This window comes from Euphorbia lathyris, chromosome 5 (assembly GCF_963576675.1).
Source record: "Euphorbia lathyris chromosome 5, ddEupLath1.1, whole genome shotgun sequence".
NCBI classification, from domain to species: domain Eukaryota; kingdom Viridiplantae; phylum Streptophyta; class Magnoliopsida; order Malpighiales; family Euphorbiaceae; genus Euphorbia; species Euphorbia lathyris.
This window is the reverse complement of record NC_088914.1, coordinates 55,050,194-55,075,765: the sequence shown is the minus strand read 5'-3', so window position 1 is coordinate 55,075,765 and position 25,572 is coordinate 55,050,194. Positions and strand designations below refer to the sequence as shown.

General features: G+C 34.7%; 3 protein-coding genes across 3 annotated transcripts; 2 read left to right on the top strand and 1 right to left on the bottom strand.

Annotated features, from left to right (window-relative positions):
* The first annotated feature begins 1,400 nt into the window (after nt 1-1,400).
* On the top strand, nt 1,401-4,158 carry LOC136229241 (pentatricopeptide repeat-containing protein At4g39530). Its single transcript, XM_066017892.1, has one exon. The coding sequence runs from the start codon at nt 1,556-1,558 to the stop codon at nt 4,097-4,099; it is 2,544 nt and encodes an 847-aa protein (XP_065873964.1). The 5' UTR covers nt 1,401-1,555; the 3' UTR covers nt 4,100-4,158.
* A 4,482-nt stretch (nt 4,159-8,640) lies between these two features.
* On the top strand, nt 8,641-16,605 carry LOC136229242 (developmentally-regulated G-protein 3). The gene is made up of 10 exons (XM_066017893.1): nt 8,641-8,808; nt 9,182-9,235; nt 11,165-11,338; nt 11,584-11,655; nt 11,919-11,978; nt 14,092-14,201; nt 14,805-15,104; nt 15,768-15,959; nt 16,050-16,101; nt 16,183-16,605. Exons 1-10 carry the CDS (start codon nt 8,767-8,769, stop codon nt 16,231-16,233), a joined length of 1,107 nt encoding a protein of 368 aa, XP_065873965.1. The 5' UTR covers nt 8,641-8,766; the 3' UTR covers nt 16,234-16,605.
* Nucleotides 16,606-17,095: 490 nt separating this feature from the next.
* Nucleotides 17,096-19,204, bottom strand: LOC136231285 (uncharacterized). The gene is made up of 3 exons (XM_066020619.1): nt 19,070-19,204; nt 18,189-18,422; nt 17,096-17,333 (listed from the first exon to the last, which is right to left on the bottom strand). Exons 1-3 carry the CDS (start codon nt 19,085-19,087, stop codon nt 17,286-17,288), a joined length of 300 nt encoding a protein of 99 aa, XP_065876691.1. The 5' UTR covers nt 19,088-19,204; the 3' UTR covers nt 17,096-17,285.
* Between the last annotated feature and the right edge of the window lie 6,368 nt (nt 19,205-25,572).

The window sequence follows — 25,572 nt, the reverse complement described above, 5'->3', positions numbered from 1 at the left end:
ATTTAAGATGTCATAGGTTTGAGGATATAGTTACCGATAAGGAGCAAATTTGTCCCATATTTATATTGTTTGGAAACATTAATAGTTTGTATGTGATTGTGTTAGCAGTAGAATACATATTTTAGATATTGGTCTTGTTTGGTAAATAGTTTTTTTGGAATAAAATTGGAGGTTTCAAACACTTTAGAGGTTTTGAGTAGTCAAAACTCTAATAATGGTGTTTCGTGAAGAGAAGTTTGAAAGAATTTATTGGATCCAAAAAAGCTAATTTTGAAAAAGTTAGTTTTACGAGCTTTTTCAATTACCTTATTGTTCCATCTCTTTTTAAGGACATTTTTACCATTAATTACTATCCTTTAACTCTAAATAAAAGCTTTATCATCTTTTTATTTGTCATTTTAAACAAACAACTATTACCAATCAGCTAAGTTTTAAAAAACAAATTTACGCAATCAACTAGTCAAATCCGCTAGCCGAAAAGGTAATCGGTTAATAACTAATGTAATCAGCTATTAGCATCTAACAACTATTTACCAAACATGACATTGTTTCAAAGAAAAAATATTTTAGATATAATTGAAGTTTGACGTGACTATTAAATACTCTCTACATTCCAAAATATAAGTCATTCTAGGTTGTTTCACACAAATTAAGAAATGTAATTAATACAGAGTGAAATTAATGAATTTACATTGATTAACTAAAAGAAATTTCTCTCTCATATAATGGTTGGCGAATAAATCTTGTTATTTTGAAAGACACATGGATCAAGATAAAAAAAATTAATGTTTAGACAAGAAAACTATATTAAAAGTTCTTGAAAAGCTAGAAAGACTTATATTTTGGAAAGAAACTCAATTACTAGAATGACTTATAAAAAGAAATTGCAGGGCGTTTGATATTCTATTGGGATATGGATAAGGATAAAGGTTGGGATATGGATAAGGATAAATAGTTGGAATAAGGATAAAAATATAATTCGAGAATTATTATTCAACGTTTGGTACATGAGATAAGGATATGGATAAAATAATACATTTTACTATTTTAACCTTATTTAAACTACATAACATTAATTTGAGGGATAAGATGAACTTTTCCATCCTATTAAAATCGCAGGAGTTTATCCCACCTCCTTATACCACCCTCCTCATGGGTATAGGATTTGAGGGATAAGAGACTTATCCCTCATCTGTCTCACTCTTCTATCTCACAAACAAACGCGGGATAACTTATATCGTGTTTTTTATCCCTATCCCACCTCATATATCCCTCCTAACCAACACCCCGTTGAGGAATACAATTACCCATTTTATTTCATTTTTGGGTTAAAAATTGATATTGTTGGAAACATATTAAGTATGAAATTTTAACCTTAAATTGGTATGAATGTTGCCAAATTTCCAACTTATCCCCATAATTTTTATCATTTGTATGCATTTTGATTATTGGAAGAAGAGAAAGATGTTCTTTCTTGTTTTTAGAAGTGGAGCATGCTGGCAATAACAGTGAGTTTGAGCGGGAATTTCACTCTTAAAGATGCAACCTTTATAGAATGAGAAAAGTATACCCATTAATGCACCGCTTTAATCAGTCTCAAACCCTCAATTTCTGCACATTTCGATCTCCTTTCCTTCACTCACTCCACCAATTTTCTCAACGTTTTGAAGTCCACTTAAAGAGGCGACAATTAACTAACCTCTTGCGATCAATCACAAAACAAAACCCAATACCACATTGCATCCAAATCCACGCCCAAGTTATACTTTCTGGCTTTGAATCCAATTGTTTTATAACCAATTTGCTCCTCACTGCCTATGCAAAATCTGACATTTTAAGCAATGCACGTCAGTTGTTCGACAAAATGTCCAAGAAAGACTTGTTATCTTGGTCTTCAATGGTTTCTATGTATTCCAGACATGGTTTGAATGTGGAAGCATTTTTAACGTTTTTGAATTTCAGAAGATGTAGCTATAAGAGTCCAAATGAGTATATTTTAGCTAGTGCTATGTGTGCTTGTGCACAACTTATCAATAATGGTGATGTAGATGTTGGTAATATAGCTAAACAAATGCATAGTTTTATTCTTAAGACTGGTTTTGATCAAAATGTTTGTCTGGGTACCTATTTGGTTGATTTGCACACCAAGAATGGTGATATTGATGAAGCCAGAATGGTCTTTGAGGGTTTATCAGAGAAAAGTGCTTTTACTTGGACAACTATGATCAAGGGTTATGTTCATAGTGGGAGGAGCGTTGTTTCATTGCAGATGTTTTACCAAATGAGGGAAACCGATGTTGTACCTGATAGATATGTTCTCTCTAGTGTTTTGAGTGCATGCTCGACGCTTGAGTTTGTTGAAGGAGGTAAGGAAATTCATGGTCATGTCATAAGGAAGAGAATAGAAATGGATGTGTCTTTTGTTAATGTGCTGATTGATTTTTATGTCAAGTGTGGTAAAGTAGAAACTGCTAGGAAAGTATTTGATGGGATGGTAGACACAAATGTTATTTCATGGACTGCAATGATTGCTGGATATATGCAGAATTCTTTTGACACTGAAGCTATCAAGTTGTTTATTGAGATGACTAGATTGGGCAGGGATCTTGATGGTTTTGTGTGCGCTAGCATTCTCAGTTCGTGCAGTTCACTCGAGGCTCTGGAACTGGGCAGACAAGTGCATGCTTATGGTATCAAGGCAAATGTGGAGCAGGATCTTTTTGTGAAAAATGGTTTGATTTCTATGTACACAAAATGTGATTGCTTGAATGATGCAAGAATAGTTTTTGATTGTATGGCTAATCATAATGTGGTTTCCTACAATGCATTAATTGAGGGATGTTCAAGAAGTGAACAAATACATGAAGCTGTAGATCTTTTCCACAAGATGAGGCACAGAATGCTCCAACCGAGCCTTTTAACATTTGTCAGTCTTCTCGGTGCATCATCTGCAGTATCATCCTTGGAATTGAGCAAGCAAATTCACGCACTCATTATACGATTTGGGTTCGCTTCAAAATTATTTGCTGGAAGTGCTTTAATAGATGTTTATTCAAAGTTTTCGTGCCTTATAGATGCGAGACTTGTATTTGATGAGATGAATCAGAAAGATATTGTAGTGTGGAATGCAATGTTTTCTGGATACACCCAACAATCAGAAAATGAAGCAGCTTTTAAACTTTATTCTGAACTACAGATATCAGAGCAGAAACCCAATGGTTTCACTTTTGCAGCCTTAATTACAGCAGCTAGTAACCTAGCAAGTCTTCAACATGGCCAACAATTCCATTGCCAAATGATCAAGATGGGTCTAGGTTTTGATCCATTTGTAGTAAATTCCCTTGTAGACATGTATGCTAAATCCGGAAGCTTTGGAAGTGCTTGTGAGGCATTTGGGTCCTCAACTAGGAGAGATGTGGTCTGTTGGAACTCTATGATCTCAACATATGCACATCATGGTGAAGCCAAAGAAGCCCTTCAAAAATTTGAAGAAATGATGGATGAAGGAATAGAGCCTAATTATGTAACTTTCATAGGCTTGCTCTCAGCTTGTAATCATGCAGGCCTTGTTGAAGAAGGACTTGGTTGCTTTAAATCAATGCATAAGTTTGGCATTGAACCAGGCACTGAACATTATGTCTGTGTTGTTTCACTTCTAGGCAGAGCTCGTAAACTATATGAAGCAAAGGAGTTTATAGAGAAAATGCCAGTAAAGCCAGCAGCAGTAGTATGGAGGAGCTTGCTGAGCGAATGTCGACATTCAGGTGACTTTGAACTGGGGAAGTATGCAGCAGAAATGGCGATTTCGATTGATGTCAGAGATAGTAGTTCGTACACTTTGCTCTCGAACATTTATGCATCTAAAGGAATGTGGGAAGATGTTAAACAGGTGAGGAAGAGAATGGATGTAGTTGGGGTTGTGAAAGAAGTTGGTCATAGTTGGATAGAATTGCGTAATGAAACTGGTGTGTTTATTGCAAGGGATAGATCTCATTGCCACACACTAGTTATTTATTCAGTTCTACATAATTTGATTATGCAAATTAGAGAGACATGTCATGTTCTTGATACCACTACTACACTCTTGGTGAATGATTGAGTGCAATTTTGTGGTCATAATGTATGTTACGACATTTCAATTCTTGACCTGCTTCCAAATGAGAAAAATTGCCTTTTATTGAGCTTCAGCTCTCAAAATTTGTTAAGAGATAGACATCTTGGTGGGCTTGGCTACCATCGAAACAGTCCAAACCCACGTGAAAAAAAATTAGATTTCACCTAAACGCTACAAAACAACTTTATTTCTAAAATATCAAACACGTCAAAAACAACATTCCTAAAGTAATATATTTCAACATTTTTAAAATACCAAACACTATATAAACGCTTGAAAAGGAGACGCATCTCATATTCTTTCCATAATAAAATTCTAACTACCTACAAACTTTCGATAAAATGAGCAAAAACAACAAATGAACACCGATTTTTCATTCCTTTTGCCAAATAAATTGGTAGGGGAAGGCTTGCTCCCAGTACACCCTTGTGGTGGGACCCTTCCCCGGACCCTCGCTCAACGGGGACGCGTAGTGCGACCGGGCCGCCCCTTAGAGAGAAGGAAAAGAGGACAGGTGACCCGGATGTGATTCGAACCCATGACCTCCCTGGTCATAGGTAAGCTTTCAACCACTGGGCTAAGAGTTTCACCACTTAAGGCGATTTGATTTCTATACTTTCAATGACTTTCACAAATTAAATTTCTAGCCAACTAATGTTCATCTACTAACGTCTAGCTCGACTAGATAACATAATTGTTTAGATTTTTCAATTTGTGACATTTCACATTTCGAATGGAAATCAACCTCCACTTATGAGAATGTCAAAATATGTAATTTTCGCATATTATCATCATCATATTTGAAGAAAACATATTTTCTTTATGACCAAGTCTTAGAATTCACACCAATGAATTTTTCTAGACTTTCATCGTGGCTTACAAATGTTGCCACTGGTACACGTGGGCCTAAAGCTTCTAAAATGACTGTGTTCTAAGAATTAGATCCGTCTTCAATTAACGTACACGTACTAACACATGTCAAAGAACCATTAAGAAAATAAACCAACAATTTATTTCTTGAAATTCCAAGTTAGAATCAGAAAATTATAATCTATTTTAAACAAACAGAAACATAACAATTAATTATCAACAAAAATATAAACTATATATTTTTTTTATGTTGTCCAATTTGTCCCGATATAATTTTTTAATTATTGTCAGATATTAATATGAAGTGGACCTTTAACTATCAACTCGAACTTTTAGTTCAATTGGTTCCATGACATGGTATTAGAGCCGGTTTGATCAAGTGGTCTAGGGTTTGATTCCTGGCAGCTCCATTTGTTAATTTAATAGCAGGACATAGCAATATGGGCCTGTGTTGTCCACGCTTCAAACCCAGTAGGTATTCACATGTGAGGATGTGTCAGATATTCAATCGGTCCCATTTGTTGATTTATTTGCAGCATGGGCCATTTAATAATTCAACAATTAGGAACACTTGATAATTCAACAAACTTCTCCTTTCTTTTTGTCTATTTTTTTTTTAGATTTTTAATTAAATATATCTTAGCTTTCAGGACAGTCATAGTGCAATACAAAATGACTCTGTTACTCTATTATTTTCTGTCTGTCTGTTTATGACGAAAATAATAGTTAAAAATCTAAAAAAAGTAGAGAAAATGACCAAAAAATTAACAGTGACAAAATGATAGAGACCTTATAATGCGGTTTTCAAAATAGAGGACTAAACAATGTGTTACCTAAAAAAGATAGAGACTAGTAAATTATTTGCCCTTATTTTTAATTAGTTTAAAATGATTTTTTTCCTTTTTAAAATATAATGTTCATACATTTTTTTAATTAATTTTATTTCAATTTCACCGTCTTTTAATTTTAATGGTTGAAGTAATTGATTTTGATTTTTTATATTTACTAATGTAGACACTTGTATGTACAAAAATTGTTGTTAAAACAATCCACAACTCTGGTTTATTACCTCATTTGAACCAAATAGTCATAAAGGGAATCAGAGGTATATTGTTCCATTTCTAGAATCGAAACAAACAGATAAAGGAATTCAGGATCGTTCCATTTATTTCTCTTTGTTTCATTTTCTTGATTTTATTTTGGTACCCTGTATGAACCAAACGCCCCTTAAGATTTATATTCTGGTGTGTAACTTCTATCATTTCTACACATGCTTTTTTACCCTAAAAATAAATACTCAAACTGAATAATATGATAAAAGAAAAAAATCTGGTCAAATTTATTTTTCGGGGCAAAAAAGAAAAAACACATAAGTACAATAATCAAACGTGAAATTAGTTTAGAGATAAAAAAGTATAAGAATCAAACGAAAATAAAAAAAAAAAAAAGTAAAATTTGATCCAAAATATTTTTTTAGGCTACCGATGATTACTATCCTTGCTGATAATAATCAACTCTCTGGGTCAATTCCGTCTTGGCTAGGGAGATGGAATAAATATGGTTCATGTTTTCTTGACAGTAATGAGTTTTCAGGGAAATTGCCGCCTGAAATTGGGAATTTATTCTGTACCGGCAGTTCTCATATTAAGCAACAACAAATTGAGTGGGGAAATACCAGAGAGCTGTATGATTCAGGGTCAATTAGAAAATGAATTACAAAATTTCTCAAAGTATTGAGATTAAAGAGGAGTGTGTAGATGAGCGTTCATTGGATGATCTCTTGTCATTTATAAATGGTGCAGATGGAGGTATGCCTGCAAATACTGCCTTTCCTTTGCAAAAATGTCATTAGTTAACTTCTTGTTCATTACATCGCTTCTACGAGCTTTCAGATGTCTAACATTGCAATAGCTTATTTTACAAGTTTTTTCTCTGATTTTTGCAGATTCAAAAGGGAAGTAGAAATAACAAGAATAAAAAAAGAATCGAAAAAGAAAAGAACAATCCAATGAATCTTGTTCAAATAATGTAATCGAAAACCACATGAAGATTGAATCTTTATGTGTATTGTGTTGTTACAGTCATGTGCACTTTTATCCTCATATGGTCTACGTTTTCTGCTCAGATGGAGAGAGAAAGACAAAGGGGAAGGAGGAAGAAGAAGATATAGAAGTAATTTTATATTAGTTCGTCAAATTTTGACTTTTTGACCGGTCCTTTTTACTTGTTGTAAACTAAAGTTGGAGGTCACCTATAAGTTCGTACATATTAATGAGACAAATTGAAAGTGTTACACCAAACTGTGAAATGGTGTAAATGTTGTACACCATTGATGAAATTTACCTAGTATTTGAAGGTAGGTGAGGATAAGTGTAATTAAGTAACCTTGTTTGTTTTGAGGTGTAATTAAAGAGCATAATAAGTGAGGGTAAATGGGGTGAATTTTGGGTAATTTTCCTTGCACCTCAAATTGAAGGAGAATTATGGTACAAATCTTTTTATTCCAAAATTACCTTTTGTTTTTTTTTCCTTTATATAAATGAAAGGATATAAGAGTAACATTATTAAACAATCACTTACCTTACCTTTCATTCAAACACAACAAGTTATTTCATATACCTCACTTCCTTCACCTTACCTTATCTTAATTACACTTGATCCAAACAAGGCCTAAAAGGTTGAATAATAAGATAAATTTATAAACGCAAAAAGAAGGATTGAATTAATAAAGCAAACACCAACAAAATGAATGAAACCTCCTATTTTCATTACCAATTTTCTAAACCCTCAAACAAACAGCCCCAAGTGTGATATTTTTTTTTAAATATTCCCAATAAAAAACAAGGTTACTTTCAAAAATAACCCATATGGTTTTATTTTTTTAAAAATAAATTATTGCCAAACAAATGATTTATGTCCGTGTGGTTACCAAAATTGAGGATTTTGCATAACTCCGTAAAAGATGATGATATACTGAGGGACATTTTTGTCAAATTATTTATAGAATTAACCATCATCATCATCATTAGGGATGACAACGAGTATTGTACCTATGAGTACCCAACACTTCCGATCTTAATAGGACTACTTGTACCTGTATAAAAGGATATGAGATGGATATGAGATTAAATCATTTACCGTGACGGGTATGTGAATACCTGATACCCACTATAATTCCTTTATATATTAAAAAATGTTATTATTTTTTAGACGTAAGATGTGAGATTAAAACTTCAACTTTTTGTTCTTCAACCATTGAATGATACCACTAAACTACATAATTATTATTGATTAAGATTCAATTTGTTCAATTTTTAGATGATGATTTATTAAATTTATGTTTTGTTAATTTTCTAATATTTTTTGTTTTATTTATTGATTTTTAAAGAGTAAGGATATCCATAAATTAAATAGAACAAATATAAAATACAAAAAAAAAAAAATATACTCATTGATTTAAAGTAATGAAACGGTCACGGATAAGTAAAAAAAATAAACAATAAGAATTTGAGATTTACACTACTTACTACTTGGGCATCCTAATTATCACTCTCAAACATTAGATAAGGAAAGCCCAAATGACATTGGGTCGAAGGTGGTCGGACCCGACCCAAAACAAATGAGGGTTAGTATAAAATGCTTCGATTTTCTGGTACCTTCTTCTCCATCGCAGTTCTCCTTTCAAATATCAAAACTCTCTAGCTGCTGTGAATCTGCACCTAAGATTTATCACTGGTTATTGGAAACTTTCTTTTACTGTTCCTAACTTCTAAACCGCAACAATGTCGACGGTGATGCAGAAAATTAAAGACATCGAAGATGAGGTAATTTATTTCTCTTAATTCCTCCAAAAGCCGCAATTTCACCTCATTTTCGAAATATGAAAAAATCTTCAGCCATGTCGTAACTATTTCTTGCTGTTTTTCTTTTTGAGAAAATTTCTTGCTGTTAATACTCATAGAACTATTAGTCATCAAAACTTTAGGGATTTTCTTTTTGACGTTAATTTGGTGTTTCGAATATTGTCAGATGTTATTTTTTTTATGTATGCTCTGAAGAAAAAGAGAATAAATTGAAAAGACTGTTCTTTTTTGTTAGTATAATTTGTTGACGATGCAGATAATGCTCGTTATTGACCTGTTTATGTTTGTATACTGGCATGTTAATTTCAAGTTCCCTTTTGCGTGTATTGTTCAGATGGCAAGGACTCAAAAAAACAAGGCCACAGCCCATCATCTGGGGTTGCTTAAGGTACATACTGTTATTTGGATATCTACTTGAAGTTGCATCGTTGCCTGATTAAAACCTCTGAGAAGAGGAAAATGAAATATTGTGTGCTTTGGTTTGAAACGGTACCAGTTGTGTATTTTGATATCAATTTTATGGAGAAGCAAAGCAAAATGCTTCTGTAAGACAAGAATAAAAATAGTATAGATATTTATGCATGCAATATTCAGTTAGGTTTTCGAGATGAGGAGAGAGCTAATATCCAGAGATACCCTAAGGGACTGAAATATGCTGGCTTGGATCAATAGCCAAAGTTGATTAATATATTGTTTCACTGTAGTTTAAAGCCCCTCCTTCTTCTAAAGGTAAGAATCTTTTTGGTAAAAGCAAGAGAATCATAGGGGGGTGATTCAACTGTTTTTTTATATTCTGTTAGGTTTGAAGTCTTAAAAATCAGCAGAACCCACTATATTTTTTAATTTTCAAAGATTATTCAACTGTATCATTTTCCAATTCCAGTATTATCAAACAGTCTACTGTTTAAGTGAATATTGAATTTTTCTTTTGATTCATTATTGCACAATTTTGCACCTTTTCTTTTTTAGTGCGAACCAATATGGGAAGTCAATCATTCATATTTCGTATCTCATTTTTCTGGCTATGATTTTAACTATTCATTTAATTTAATTGTTTGTTACTTCAGAGTGGCTGATCTATTGAAGTCTTCTTATGTGTATTTTATTTCCCCATCGCTGATCTATTACTCAATGTAATTTCTTTTTGATCCACGCTTCTCTTACAAATGCTTGTGAACGTTCAGCCTGAGTTTGAATATTTTTTATTTCTATCATGGAAGGGGTTGTGATGGTGTAGTGTAGTCAACTAAGTTTACCATCACATATAAAATTCTGTAAATTGCAAGTATCTGCAACCACTGCTAGAGTGAAAATTCTCTATGTTTTTGGAGTTAATCTTTTATACTATGAGATGAGCCCTTGTAGTTGTCAACTTATTTATTAATTCAAGGAACTTCCTTAGTTAGTTTCAAAGGTAGATATAGTTATGGCTTACTGTGATCATTTGAGCCTAATAAACTTTGATATAAAAAAACAAGTTCCGACTGTCAGTTGCTCTCAAGTATTTTCATTGGTTTTGACACCCCTAAGTTTATTGGGAAGGAGAAGAGAATGAGAAATCTTGCAATATTTTCAAAGAACAAAACAAAAACAGATAGATTATGTTATTAATTGTGAATAAGTGATAAATGATAGGGAATCAAGGAGGCAATATAAGATGTTTACTCTTCCAATAAAGGGCACAAACGTATATTCATTTCCACTTTTGAAAACTGGCTAATACTATAGCTGAGGTATGACTGCATTTATCCTGGGACCATAGGTATGCTTCTTCACAACAGAATAAATCCTGAGAAACTCGACCCCAAAACCAAAACACAAACAAAACCCCCATTACTCACAAGGCATATAATAAATCATGGGAACTCGACCCATAAATAAAAAAAACAAGGTGGAACTCAACCCAGAAACCAAACCTGGAATCCTAGGTCCAAAGGTCTGGTCACAAAGAAAGACTGACTGTGAAACCACCAGGAAGAGTCTGCTCACAAGAGCAGCTCTGATATTCATGTTAAATCTAGAAAACAAGCTAAACTAGGCCCTGATACCATGTTAAATAGAAAGAAGAACAGAAAATAGAATTCTTATATTCATATGGTGCATAACGCACCTATATATACATGAGAGAGGTACCTAAACTAGGAAAGAAATAATTACATTTATTCTATGATCTCTATGATTAAGGGATTTGATTCCTGTAACTAGGTAATGACTATATACAATTATGGCATCGTAACAATAAGTAAGCATATTGTGCTATCTTTTTCACATGAATAACTCTTGATCAAGATGTTGTATGTGTTCTGTTTTGATGCAGGCTAAACTTGCAAAATTGCGTAGAGAACTGCTTGAGCCTTCAGCAAAAGGTGGTGCTGCTACTGGTCAAGGTTTTGATGTTACTAAAAGTGGAGATGCCAGAGTAGGCCTAGTGGGTTTTCCTTCAGTTGGGAAGTCTACACTGCTAAATAAATTAACAGGGACATTCTCGGAGGTATGAATTATCTGTATACTGGGATCTCAGAAATTTCTATTTTGTTAATAAGATTCATAAATATGAGAAATGTAAGTGGCTCTTAATTCACGTCTGCTGTTGAACTCATGGTGGACTCAGCTCTGAGTACAATTTTTGTGGTCTTTCCAGTGCTCTTGAAAATTCATGTACTGTATTACAATTTACAATATGAGGCATTATTATCTTTTGGACTCTGAATTAATTTTGATATTTATTACTTACAGGTCGCATCATATGAGTTTACCACCTTGACTTGCATTCCTGGTGTTATCGTCTACAGGGGAGCCAAAATTCAGGTGTCATTATTTACAGAGACTCCCACTTGTAGCTCTGAGATTTGTTTAAAAACAGTGAATATAAATTTATCAAATACAGCCGATCAAAATCTTCAGGGACAACTTATTTAATGCCTTTACTATCAATCTGTTTTGGTTTCTGGATTTTCCACCTTGATTGTATGTCATTTCTGATTCCAAAATGTTCTTGTGATTGATTAATTATGTTTTTGGGTTTCTTTGAAATGAAAAAAAAGTTGAATTTCTTGTTCTTTCATTTTCAGTTGTTAGATCTTCCTGGTATCATTGAGGGTGCTAAGGATGGGAAGGGACGAGGAAGGCAGGTAAAAACACTGTTGGCATTGTTGTTGTGTTGAATTTTGATATATACACATGCTGATTTTTTTTATTAATGACCTTGTCCAGAATGAAAATATGCATTATGGTGGATGGGGCATAGGATATTCAAATAGTTAATCCTTACATTGTCTTATCCTTGTCTTATTTAAGATGCATTTCCATGACTTTTTTCCGTTTCATCTAAAGCTGAAACTGCACGGGCCACACTCCTAAATAAAAACCTAGACCTTATGGGAACTCACAAGCCACTGCCAAGTTATCTTAAATCACTCTGAATACGGTTTTTAGGCATGGCACATACATCAGAGGTCCTATCCTGAATTTATTTAGAGCATACCATAAATCTGCCTGAGATCCTTCAAGCACGTTTGCTAGGTATGCACTTTTTGGTTGCATCATTGAAGCTATAAAACTCCGGGAGTAATGAAATCTTATCTTTCCTTAGGCTGGCTATGTTACTGGAATGCTCTAAACAATGAAGTAGATTGGATGGGGTTTCTAGGATTGAAGGGAAATGGTATTTGTAGAATCATATTCATATGAAAGGTGAGAAATATGTTGAGATAAGTGGGTCTTTTGGAAATGAAAACGTGTAAAAGAAAAAATAAATGGAGAATGGGGTTTCTAGAATCTATGTTTTGTGTAGAGAAGAATATTCTAAAACTTTCCTGTAACAAACTTTTGGTTTGTTGAATGGGCATCTGGCTTACCAAAAATGGTAGGGAAACTATGCCCTATGCACGCCAGATCTGTTGCACTGAATGAAGAGTTTCTACAACTTCTCAATATTCAAAGCACTTCTTTCAGCATGATTGAACATGAGTTCTTCTGAGCTTTAAGAACTATTGAAACAGAATAAAGCATTCTACCATATGCATTGCAGGAAAATGGGTAAGCTCTGAGCATAGTTATTAAAGGCGAGCCTATGGCGCACCAGGCGCAGGCCTTAGCGCCATGACACCCCCATGGCGTGGCGCAACCGCCATGGCGCGCGCCTGGTGCGCCATTTTGCGCCAAGGGCAGTTGCCAAAGGCGCACTGAGGCGTGCCTTGGTGAGTTAGGGGCAGTTTTATGGGTTTTTTGACAGCCAAGTGTTCTGAAGGGTCCAAAATGAGAAAAAAAATGAGAAAAAAAAAATTAAAAAGGAAGAGAGAGATTATACATTTGAATTAATTAGAAGAGGCAACCACAAAATCTTATTATAAGAGGAAGAAATTTAGTAGAACAAAACACAGAAAACGAATTCAAACAGAAACACAGCCAAGGGAATTCAAATTCAACATGAGTGATTAATTTGGAGAGTTTTGATGAGGAGTAGAACTTAGGATTTAGTATTCAACTTTAGTTTTCTAACATGGGGTTTATTTTGCATTTTAAAACTTAGTTACGCTTAATATTGTCATGATTTAGTATTCATTGCATTTTTATATTAGTTTTATAGTCTTATAATTTTCGTTTTTGTAAGTGCGCCTTGTCTCGCTATGGCGCGCCATCGCCGTGCGCCATGCGCCAAGTTTCCAGGACCCCTAGCGCCTTAGTGCGCCATGCGCCTTTAATAACTATGGCTCTGAGTTAAATATTTAAGTGTAATCAATCTCCATTGTATTCTAACCTTCTTAATCCATGGATCATTTTTTTTAATTCTGATCTATCCGGGATCAAGCTTCTTATTCATTGCATGCCTATGATGTATTTTTTAGGCCTAAGTTCGTTTACCTGGTATCAGAGCCATCTGCTCTAACGTTGGTTTATCAAAATATGTACTTTACTGATCTAGGTGGCCCTAGGAGTAAGGTGGGTGTGATAAGTATTCTATATTGGATAATTATCAAGTCACATAAAGCTACTAATACATGTGGGGCAATTCTCCCTCTTTTAGGTACCTTTTGGTTGGAGTAGGCCTAAGTTCCTTTCCATTTTTATAGTAAAAATAATGATAATGTAATAGATGCCAATCCTAATGGCATGTTATGGTTCATGGTTTCCCTTATATGTGTTCTTATTTTTATTTTTTTTTAATTAATTGTAAAAACTCTTTTGTATGTTTATTATCAATTTATTTTAGCACATTTTAGACATGATGTCATTGCATTTCAGGTTATTAGTACTGCTAGGACGTGCAACTGTATCTTAATTGTTCTTGATGCAATAAAGCCGATAACTCACAAGCGTTTGATAGAGAAAGAGCTCGAGGGATTTGGCATAAGGTAATGAAAAGAGTGCTGTGCATTCCATGGTATTTGTATAATCTACCTTCCTTATCTGCCTTCTGTGCCCAACTTGTTGGTGCTACAGTTGTGTCATCTTTTGGTAATATATGCACATGGTATGTTTACACTTGTTGATAATTAACTTTTCAAACATATATTTGTATAACGGGCTGTTTTATTTTCAGAGAACTGTTGAAGAAGCACTAATAATAAAAAAATGTACTGTTAAATTTGATTCTACTCTCAAATACATTGAGAAGAAATTTCAGTCTCTTTGGAATAATATCATAGTTAGTTACGATAAAATCAATCATCATGGCAATTGGAACTTAGCTTACAATTAAATATCAAGTGCTCTCAGATGTTTCACTTTTAGTTTGGAATAATTCTACGAGTAACATATATTTCTGTCATTTATTGTATGTACAGTGTAGCCATCTCTAGTGAATTATCCATTGTCTTGGTTGAATTAACATTGATTGGTTTTTTTATGTTGGATTTTTCATGAAGATGAATTATATGAGGTATAGCTATGAAACTAGAATTCTTTCTGGCTTCCTTTGACGATAATTATTCTGTACATTTTTAATTTTTTAACAGATTAAACAAGGAACCACCCAACCTGACATTCAGGAAGAAAGACAAGGGTGGAATTAATTTCACTTCAACTGTTGCCAACACTCACCTTGACCTTGATACCGTGAAGGCAATATGTAGTGAATATAGAATGCACAATGCTGATATTACACTGAGGTATGATGCAACTGCTGATGACCTTATAGATGTAATTGAAGGCAGTAGAGTTTACATGCCTTGCATCTACGTAGTAAACAAAATTGATCAGATTACACTTGAAGAGCTGGAGGTCTTGGACAATCTACCTCACTACTGCCCTGTCAGGTGAGCGCTTCTGAATGAAAGGAGCTCTTATTTGAATTATTGTTCAAACTTCTCCATTGTTATCATCAGCATATTCCCTGTTTTGCATGAGAAGACTACCTGCATCATTTGAACATGAGATACAGCAGGGGTGTTAACCTGTTGTAACCTTGAATCATAGTTAACAATTTCTCATTTATGATTAACTGTCCACTAGTCAAGTTCTTAAAGCACAGTTGCTTTTATTTGAATTTGTTGAGAAAATCTCTTCATGTTGCTTTTCACCCTGTGTAGAAATCTGATCCCAATTGCTAATTTCACCTGCTTTTAGATTTTTCTGACTGATGGTATTGTAGTAGATGGACAATCCGTTTCTTGTTTGTTTCATCTGTTTTCTCAGATAAAATATGTTCAAATCAGAAAAAATCGAGTGAGGACAGATGTTCCGTTACATCCATCAGCTCTTATCCTGGAAGCAATTTTCTTGGATTTGGGTAGATGTAATATGACACCATTATAAAAATATTGTACTCTGCGTTTTTAAATGTCCGTTTCAGGTATTTTTGTTGTGGCATTACTGACCAATCACTACTTGGTTGCTGGTTAATTAGTTATAGGTTTGATTTCATACCTTTTCTGAAAAAGAATAGGAGTATGTACTAATTTCTTATGGCTGCTCCACAGTGCTCACCTGGAATGGAATCTTGATGGCCTGCTGGATAAGGTGTGGGAATATCTGGATTTGACTCGCATATACACAAAGCCAAAAGGAATGAATCCAGATTATGAAGATCCTGTTATTCTTTCATCCAAGAAGCGGACAGTTGAGGATTTCTGTAACAGAATCCATAAAGATATGTTGAAACAATTCAAGTAGTGAGTATCTCTTATCCTTTCTTGCCTGATCTGATCATTTTTAATCTTTTCTTTCATGAAATACTTACATCTTGATATGATTCAATTCAGTGCCCTGGTGTGGGGATCAAGCGCGAAACACAAACCCCAGAGGGTTGGCAAGGTTCTTTCACAAACTTGATTCACTTGTTCCCTCTTCATATTTTCTCACTTTTTCTCACTTGATAAACATTTAACATCTCAGGAACATGAACTTGAGGATGAAGATGTGGTCCAGATCATCAAGAAAGTGTGATAATATATCTACTCCAAATTGCTTGAGCTCTTCAAATAGCTGCACTACAGAAGCTGATATGTGGATTAGTCCTTCAAGTTTTCTGCTTTTATGAAGGAAAACGAGTTGATAAGAAGCTTAATTGATGTGGGAAAAGTTTGTTATGTAAGTAGCAAAATTCAGATGAAGCACCCTTGGCGACTCTTAAAGTGTGTTTTTGCTGTGGCATGTATGACAGTATATTTTTAGGGGTGCATAAGGTAATGTTTTTACATTTTAGATGTTGTGTCCCTCCCTATTCAAGGGGTCTTAGCTGGGTTTGTATTGTAAGAGTGTCAAGAGTGTTTTTTCTTTGGATTTCCAACCTCAGGCGATAACATTTTATTTCATCTATTAAGACTTTTGATTAGCATTATAAAAAAAATAAAAAAAAGGTACTTTTGGTGATGCCAGAAGGGCATTTGAAAAGAAAAGAAATTACAACCCTCTTATACTTAGAAGGGCATTTGAAGCTCTTGATCTTTCGTTTTTTATTTTGTGCATTAAATTTCTGATTTTTTATTTGGACATATTGAGTCCTTGATTTTTTATTGTCTGTCATGTTAAGCCCTTGTTTGTTAAATCGGGTAATTGTGAATATCTAAAAAAAATTTGTTATTAATTTCATGTGTTTGAGATTATATTTATTTAAAACTAACTTTTTAGGATCATCAAGAGTTTAATGTATTGAAAAAATTAAAAATTAGGGATTCAAGATGTTTTTTTTGCCTAAAGTAAAAATTTGGCAAAAAGAAAGAAAAAGTTTGGATTAATACAAACTGACGAGTTATTTTGTGCTTGCACAAGGGTTCCTTTTTGCATAAACCAACGAGTTCCAGAACCATTGTTGAACAAAGCATAAAAATTTGGTGCCCAGCCCATTAAAATCAATCAATGTCAATTTACAGAATACAAGATTTTCCATGTGAATTAAGGGATGGCGAAGAAAACAAAAGCTGAGAAATGTGGATAACAAGTACTTCAAAACTACAATATCATTACTGGATCATACAATACAATGTCCTTCAATACTATTAGGCTTTAACACAGCAGTTGAAGTAGCTGAAGATGCTTCTTCTTGTCTGTTTAAGAAAATACAAAATAAAATCAAATCACTAACTGCATAAACAATCACAATCACATAATGTCTCAGCTGAGGATCTTAACAGAAAAGTGTAGCAGTTATTCAAATTGTATATAAATAACTGATTTTATTTGTCAGCAAAAACTGTTTATATTATATGGCAACAGCCTAAAGAATACACATCTTGATCCCAAATTGAATGGTCCAAAACTTCTTTTGCATGTGCAACCTAACCTAGGTATGTTAAACTTCCCTGGGCTGGCTGGGTGGGCACACATCTCTATAAAGGATGCAGCTGAAAGCTACCCCTCATGTTTTAAAAGCATAAACCCACAACCTCACATTCTATTGTATTGTATTACCACTCAGTTATAGTATAAGAAACACTTAATTAAATATTATTGTTCTTGTCTATTGGACCAATTCCACGTCCAATACATTTATTCCTCTAATAATTAAAATAATAAGTCCTTTTCCTCTGCCAAGCTGTGGCTTCATTTTTTTTTTCTGTTGCTATGATCATCACCATCATAGTTTCTAGAAAAGCATCCAAGTCCCTGAATGATTTTTATTACACATCAAGTCTTTGAGTCATTTATAAACTTAGGCAGTGAGCGATTGATCATCCATAAAACTGAGTTTTATCCTTTGATCAAGGGCTCAATATGTAAAAGGGATATGCTCTTTAATGTATTCAACAGCTAACAACTGTCATGCAACATTGACCCACCAGGTTTAATTAGCAGAATTCCCACCAAAATATCAATCAAATGCACATCTTGCATGATCATAACAGCAGTAGATATTTAATGTTGAATGCTACTTTGTGAAGGATAAGGAGGATGGATCTTACATTAGGAGAATGGTGGTGTGTCTCGACGTAATGATCATCATTATTGGGAGGCTTTGCAGTTGTAGCAGTTGGGTTAATGAAATCTTCTTCATTGCCAAGACTAGCTCTTGATGCATCTCTCTTGTTCTGCTTCCTCATTTCCCTAATTTTCGAGAAATCCATAGAGTAATCTGGCAACTGACCCTTCTGATCCCAATCCCCAAACTGTGGTACTGATAGCCATGGTGCATTTTTCTTCATAAATTAAGAATATGAGCATATAATCAGTAATTGTTTAATCAACATTCATAACTAGTCTCCAACATTACATCTTTTTTTGGAAAGAATCCAGTATTTCTAATATGATAGGTGAAACAGTACAGAAGAAAGAAACAAGTAAAAGGAAATAGGAAGACATTTTCAACCATTTGAAATTCAAAGTTGGCAATTATTATTTAGACTGTTTCTATGGCTTGAAAAGTAAATGATGACCTGCTTTGAATGTTTCATGAAAAAGGTATAAAAAAAAGTCACTTTTGAGATCAAAAAGTGGAAGAAAATTACTAAACCATGTGAATCATATCATCCCTCCAGACCTAAATAAACATGAATACCTTGATTCTGTTCCAATCTTTCTAACGCAAAACAAATAGTTAAAAAACCAAAGAATTAAGTGAAATCCAACAGTTAATAATTGATAAAATATTGGCAATCATAAAGAAGAAATCCAAAATCGCAAAGAAACTTGCGAAGTTGAGGCTCTGTCTGTCTGTATATTTAGTAAAAGACACATAAAAAAAAGTGGAAAAGAGGCATGAGAGTATAGAAAGCAAGAAAGCAAGTAAGAAGTTGATCCAGAATGACTAGTAGCTTAAAGAAACGAAGAGAGAAGAAAAGATTACCTCTTTACGATCCTCCATTGAAAAGATGTTGAAGAGGAGAGGAGAGTAATGGTGGTGATGAGGAAGAGAGGTGAGAATATATGGAACATTTTAATTTTTAATTTAACAGCTCGATGACAGCACCCTCTCTCTTCCTCACACGTACCAACTTGGACTTGTCTCTTTCTCATTTTTACAATAATGCCATTTTCCTTTTTATTTTTAATATGTGGCGTCTTCAATATCATAACCAAATCCCCCACACTCTTCTTTTCATGCATTTCACACGCTCCAACCCCTTCACTCACACACGTCATAATCACTTCCTCTTTCACTCCTTTTACCCAATTAAAATGTATCAATTTAGCACTAGTGTTCACTTGCTTGATCATCCTGTTTAAATCCTGAGGTAAAGATTTAAAGTATCATAATCAAGATATAATAAGTTTAAATATAATGGTAGATAATTAAAGATCCATGTGAATAATATTATCAAGCTAAACTCTAAATTAGTAAATTTGGATAAATTGACTTAAATTTTATAAATTTTTACTATTAAAACTGATTGTAGCATATCAATTTGTTACAATTTGTAGATTTCAGAGTCGAATTAATACCTAAATTTTGACTTAGATTGGATTATCTTGAATGTCAATTTTAAGGACTAATTTGACCTTAATTCATTAAAACTAAATGTACTCTCATCATATTGGAATAAATGAAAAGTTGTAAGAGTCAAAATAGTTTCTGAAATTGGCTCATAAGATGGCTTTAATCTAAAGTGAAGTTTATGTATCAACCCAGGTTTGAAGTTAGTAAATTTGACAAATTAGTCCAAATATAACCAATTTCAATATCTAAAAGTTTGTTAAATGGAGGTTAATCTATCAAATATTGTCAATTTCCGTAATTATGTAATAACATTCTAAGATGCGTGGAATGCATCTTCCACATTTAACTTACTTTTTTTTTGTGACCGAGTGATCAATTGATTACATTTTACGTAAGTTTAGGAGACTAACTGAACATTTTATGCAAGTTCAAGGGGCTATCGAGACACTTTTAAAGTTCAGGGGCCAATCAAATTTTTTGGACAAGTTCAGGGGGCAAGTAATGTATTAAGCATTTTTTTTATGATAAGATGAAGGTTAAAAATCCAAGGAACAAAAAAAGGGAGAAGAGAAACTACTGCAAACGAATACGTCATTCCGTAGTAATTCCACTCGCATCAGCTAATAACGTATCCTAGATGTCTGCAGGAGGCACACCACACTCGTGATGACCCAAAGAAAGAGTTCCCGCGAAATTTGTCATCCAGTCAGCCGATCTATTTCCCTCACGCGAAATGTGAGAAAAACGGATATCCCAATCCTGATCCCGAAGAGAATAGCACTGCAAAAGAAGCCATGCATAGGCATGCGACTCCTCCAAATCCCTCGTCATAAGTTGGACCACAACCTTAGAATCCAACTAAAAAATCACATGATCCGATCCCCGGCTCCAGGCGAGCTTCATCCTGAAGTAAAGGCCCCAAAGTTCTACTAGAAAAGTCGTACAACATCCGAGATTAATCGCAAAACCTGCCTGCCACTGACCCAAACTGTCACAAAGGCTACCACCAGCGAAAGCCATGCCTGGATTACCCTTACTCGCGCCATCCGTGTTAACTTTGAACCAGCCACTGCATGGGGCCTACCACCCACAAACGCAACTCCACTCAGCCTACGCTGAATCCCATTGTTCAGGTTGAAAGCAACCATGAACGATTGAGCTTGATGGATGATAAAAGGAACGGGATTCGGGGAGCCCCTGTCGCCTTCAAAGACTTAGGCATTCTGCCATCTCCAAGTCCACTATAAGATAGTAGCGAAGAGCATAAGCCAATCAATGCCTCCCCATACACTTTCACAATTGAGATTCCAGAGAAGCCAATCATAGAGGGAGCAGCTAAAGAAAGGAGCTAGTGCTTCATCCAGAACAAAATGCTGCTAGATGGAGCGAACCCAACGACAGTCATGAAGAGTTTGGAGTTCAGACTCAGGTTCCTGGCAATCGGGACAACTGCTGGTCCCTGAGAGATGACGGAGCATGCGATTCAAGTTTACTAGGAGGCGATCAAGGACAACCAGCCAAAGGAACGTCTGAATGCGTTCAGGAACGTGCAAATGTTAAACAAGAGACCAGATATTGTCTTTACCAATCGGGATAGCAGGTTGTAGCATACAATACGCAGAAAACACAGTAAAGGAGCCCGATACAGTCGCCATCCATTACCAACTATCCTTCCTGGGGTTATTCAGAAAAATAGCATGTGATGCCAAAGAAGCCAGAGTACGGGTCGGAATAAGAGGAATCAATAAATCCCACTTCTAGGTGCCATCTGTTGAAACACCTTTCCACATAATTTTGATTTGACAAAATGATTTAAGTTAATCCATGATTAAGAGGCAATTAAATTTAAGTGCTTTGATTTAATTGTACTAATATGTTTGTTCAATGTTGAGTATAAGTATAAATGAAAACAGAAATAAAAAGTAAGACAGGACGAAGTCAGCATGATAACACAGCACAAGCTGAGTGGAGTGCAACTCAGCATAGTAGAAGAAAAGTCATCTTCAGAACAAACGCTTGAAGATGAAGGTGACCAAAGAAGCTGAGCGAAACGCAACTCAGTATCGAAGAAGAGAAGTCTTCCTCTAAACTAAAGTTTGCAGACGAAGCTGACCACGGAAGTTGAGTAAGAATATGACTCAGAAACAAAGAACAAAAGCAACGTCAATAAAGTCAAGCTGAGTGTTCGTCAGGACAGCGCGATTGATCCGTTTGATATAAGACAAGATCCGACAACTGTCTGCACCAATAACAGAAGCTTTGGAATTACGCACAGAGTCAATTTTGAGATGCATGGGTCAACTGTCCGTTAGCTAAAAGACGAACTGGCGCTAGAAGACGAACCTGCCGGAAGAAGATAAGCCTGACGCCTGCTAAAATCAGACGACAGGATTGGCCTGCAAATCTGAAGCTGACCAGAACAATGACGCAAGAAAGAGCCGTTTGAATTCAACGGATAGATCCAGATTCAAATGATTGAGACTTCAGATTTCAACTATAAAAGGACAAGTTCATTCTTGGATCCTTTGCCGATTGCCGAAATACAAAAAGAGAAAAAGAGCATACATACAAAGCACATTCAAACAAGAAAAAGATCTTACACCAAATTTCCAATTCTGTGTAAAAGCTAGATTGAATTTGTATTCATCTAACGTGTTCTTCATCTAAAAAGAACAAGTTTGTATCAATTGTAAAATTGAGAGAGTGGTGCTGAGTACTCGGTTTTAGTACTCAGCGGTAGAGAAAATCTAAGTGCTGGGTTGTAGCGCTTAGTGGAGTTGAGTAGACGAATAGAGGACGGTACTCTTACATATTCAACTGCCTTGTAAATGGTTTGTGCTCTACCTTTAAAGAGCTCAGTATTGGATTGAAAAAGCTCGGAGGGATTCTGGGGACTGGACGTAGACGGAGAGGCCGAACCAGGATAAATCTTGCTGAGTAATTTCTAACCATCTTTCTCAATATATATGTATGTGTTGCTTGATTAAATTGCTCAGGATATAAATAGTAAAACTGACACTGAGTAATCTTGGTGCTGAGTTGGAAGCTGACTTCAAGTGTTAATTTCCAACTCACAAGTAAAACAGTTCTAGTCAGCATCTGACTAAAGTTGTCTTACATCTCTCGGCTGTGCTGACCTAACCTAAGTTAAGAAACTTAAAGAATCAATTAAGTCAGCATAATTAAGCGAAAAAGTTACATTAGTTCCTAACCCCCCATTGGAACTAATCACACGGGACCAACACCATCATCACTCAAAAATTGAGAGTCCATCAAATTATTAAGATTAGGCGGGATTGGCCGGACAATATCAGCCACCAGGGTCGTTCCTCATTCCAAGTATCATGCCAAAAGTTGGTATCCTTGACATAATTAAATAGTTTTTTTTTTGGTAGAAAAAAAGTTTAGGTAAGGGTAGGTTTACCCACTCCCAAGGTCAGGGCAAACCACAGACCTCGATGAGGGTTTACAGTGGAATTTACAGATCACCTACCAATGAGAGCTAAATTTTGACAACTTTATTTTTAAAATAATTAAATAATTTAATTCCACACTTTGACAACTTTATTTTTAAAATAATTAAATAAGTAAAATTAGGCTAATTATATATACTGTCACTAATTATATAGTTTAATTCCACACTTAACATTTAATTATATATACTATCACTATCAGGCAATTAATAACATAATTATTATTATTTTTGTAAAATTAGGAGAGAATATGACTCAATGTTAATATTTTAGTAGTGTAATATTTATCTTGAAAAATTCATTTTCAAAAAACAAAATCTCAAACCCCTCCAATTAAATTGACTCAAATTCCTCCTTCATATTCTTCAAAGCAGGAACGGGTCATGAGTTTTTGGGTTTCAATATCTATTGATGGTTAGAAAATGCTAAAAAAATTCTATAAAACTATGAACATCAAAAACTTTTTATCTTATTTTCTTTGATCTCACACGACGTGTTGGCCAGAGGCACAGGCCGTGTGGAATTAAAAAAATTCAGGAGCTTTTCTTCTATCACACGTGTGGGAAAAATTTATGTCGCCCCGTCTTTTGTCTTCCGTAGAAGATGTCTGTATCATTTTTATATGATTATTTGGTTTGTCAAACCCTTTTGATTTTTTTTAATTAAAATTTTCTGTGTAGATTAGAATTTTTGAGGTGAAATCATAAATATTGGATACCTTAATGAAAATAACAAAGCCAATTATTACTCCAATCAATAACTACTTCAATACATTTTGGGTGTTGATAAAAATAAAAAAACTATTTGACACAATATTCCAGTTGACTTGTAGCAATTACTTTTCTATCACAATTTAGATATAATTTATTTATGTATAATCCTTTAATAAAATTTTCTTGCATTGACTTTTTTGTTTATGATTTGCATTTTTACCATACAAAAGAAAATACATATATCATTTATTTTAGGCATAATACTCATTTAAAAGTAAATTAGATCTCTGAACTAAGCAAAAATCATCAATTGAATCCACATTCTAAACAAAAATCATCAATTTAGGCCTCAATGAAAATCATCCGGTTACTTTTTTTTTTTTTTGGTTACAATGGAGGGACTAACTCCAAGAAAACACAAAAAACAGACCGACCATTAAAGACGGGTCATTTTGGGAAGCCCAGACCCACAAAAATAATAAAAAAAGAATGTCCTGGATGCATGCAGGAGGCGCATCACACTCGTGAAGACCTAAACTCAAACTCCCTATATAGTTTGCCACCCAACCGGCTGCCCTGTTCCCTTCCCGTAGGATATGAACGAGTCGCACATCCCAATCTCTGTCATATAGATCACAACACGCCATAATAAGTCCAGAAAAACGATGTCGTTGAACCACCTCATGACTAACAAGCCGAATTACTACCAAAGAGTCCATTTCGAAAACTACCTTACGGTAATACCTAGCCCATGCGTACTTGAGGCCAAAATACAAACTCCATAGTTCTGCCAGTACTGCAGTGCAAAAACCAAAATTCACCGCCACACCTCCTAACCATTGACCATGCTCATCACGTAGGATCCCTCCAGCCGAAGAGATCCCCGGATTCCCCTTGCTTGCACCATCACTATTACATTTAACCCATCCTGCATCCGGAGGAACCCACCTAACCAACACCTCTCTAATAGGTCGATCACAGTACCTCTGTTCTGTACGGAACGCCTTGGTAATTTCTCTCGCCTTGGCCAAAATAAAATCCAGCTTATTGGAAACTATCGGGATGCTAGGCTCAAATATCAATGAACAGCGCCAGCGCCAAATCCACCAAATCATCCGGTTAAATAGTTTTAGACTATTTTCCTCAAACTCATTTTGAACCAACACAGATATTATTACAGTCTATATCAAATAGTCACCGTTTTTATTTTATTTTATGATAAGATGAGAACTCAATTGATGATTTTTATTTAGTTTAGGGACCTGATTGATGATTTTGATAGTTTAGAGACCTAATTGACTTTGAAATCAAACAAATTTTCCTCTTTGGAAGCAAGGTTTATCAACCTTTGGGATTATTTCCTATTAGTTTTAGCTAGTGAAAAAATTATTCTTTGTTGGTTTAAGATCAAAACCATCATTATCGCCACGAATTTGTATCACAGACAACAAAGTAATGTCTTCGGATCTTGGCCCATTCTGTGACCCTTTTTATGTCTTATTGGAGAGTATCTTCACCTTAAATTGCATTCCATGAGATCCTCCCTAAGTTTTTTTCACATCAAATTATGTGGTAGAGAAGACTTATCATCATATCCCATCTGCACGTAAAGTTGTGAGCTTCCCAAATTTCGATGAAGGAAAATATGTCCTTTCAGTTATTCATAAAAGAGACTCGATCAATAGAAAAATAGAAGGCTCACCCTTTGTAATAAGTGTAATGATCT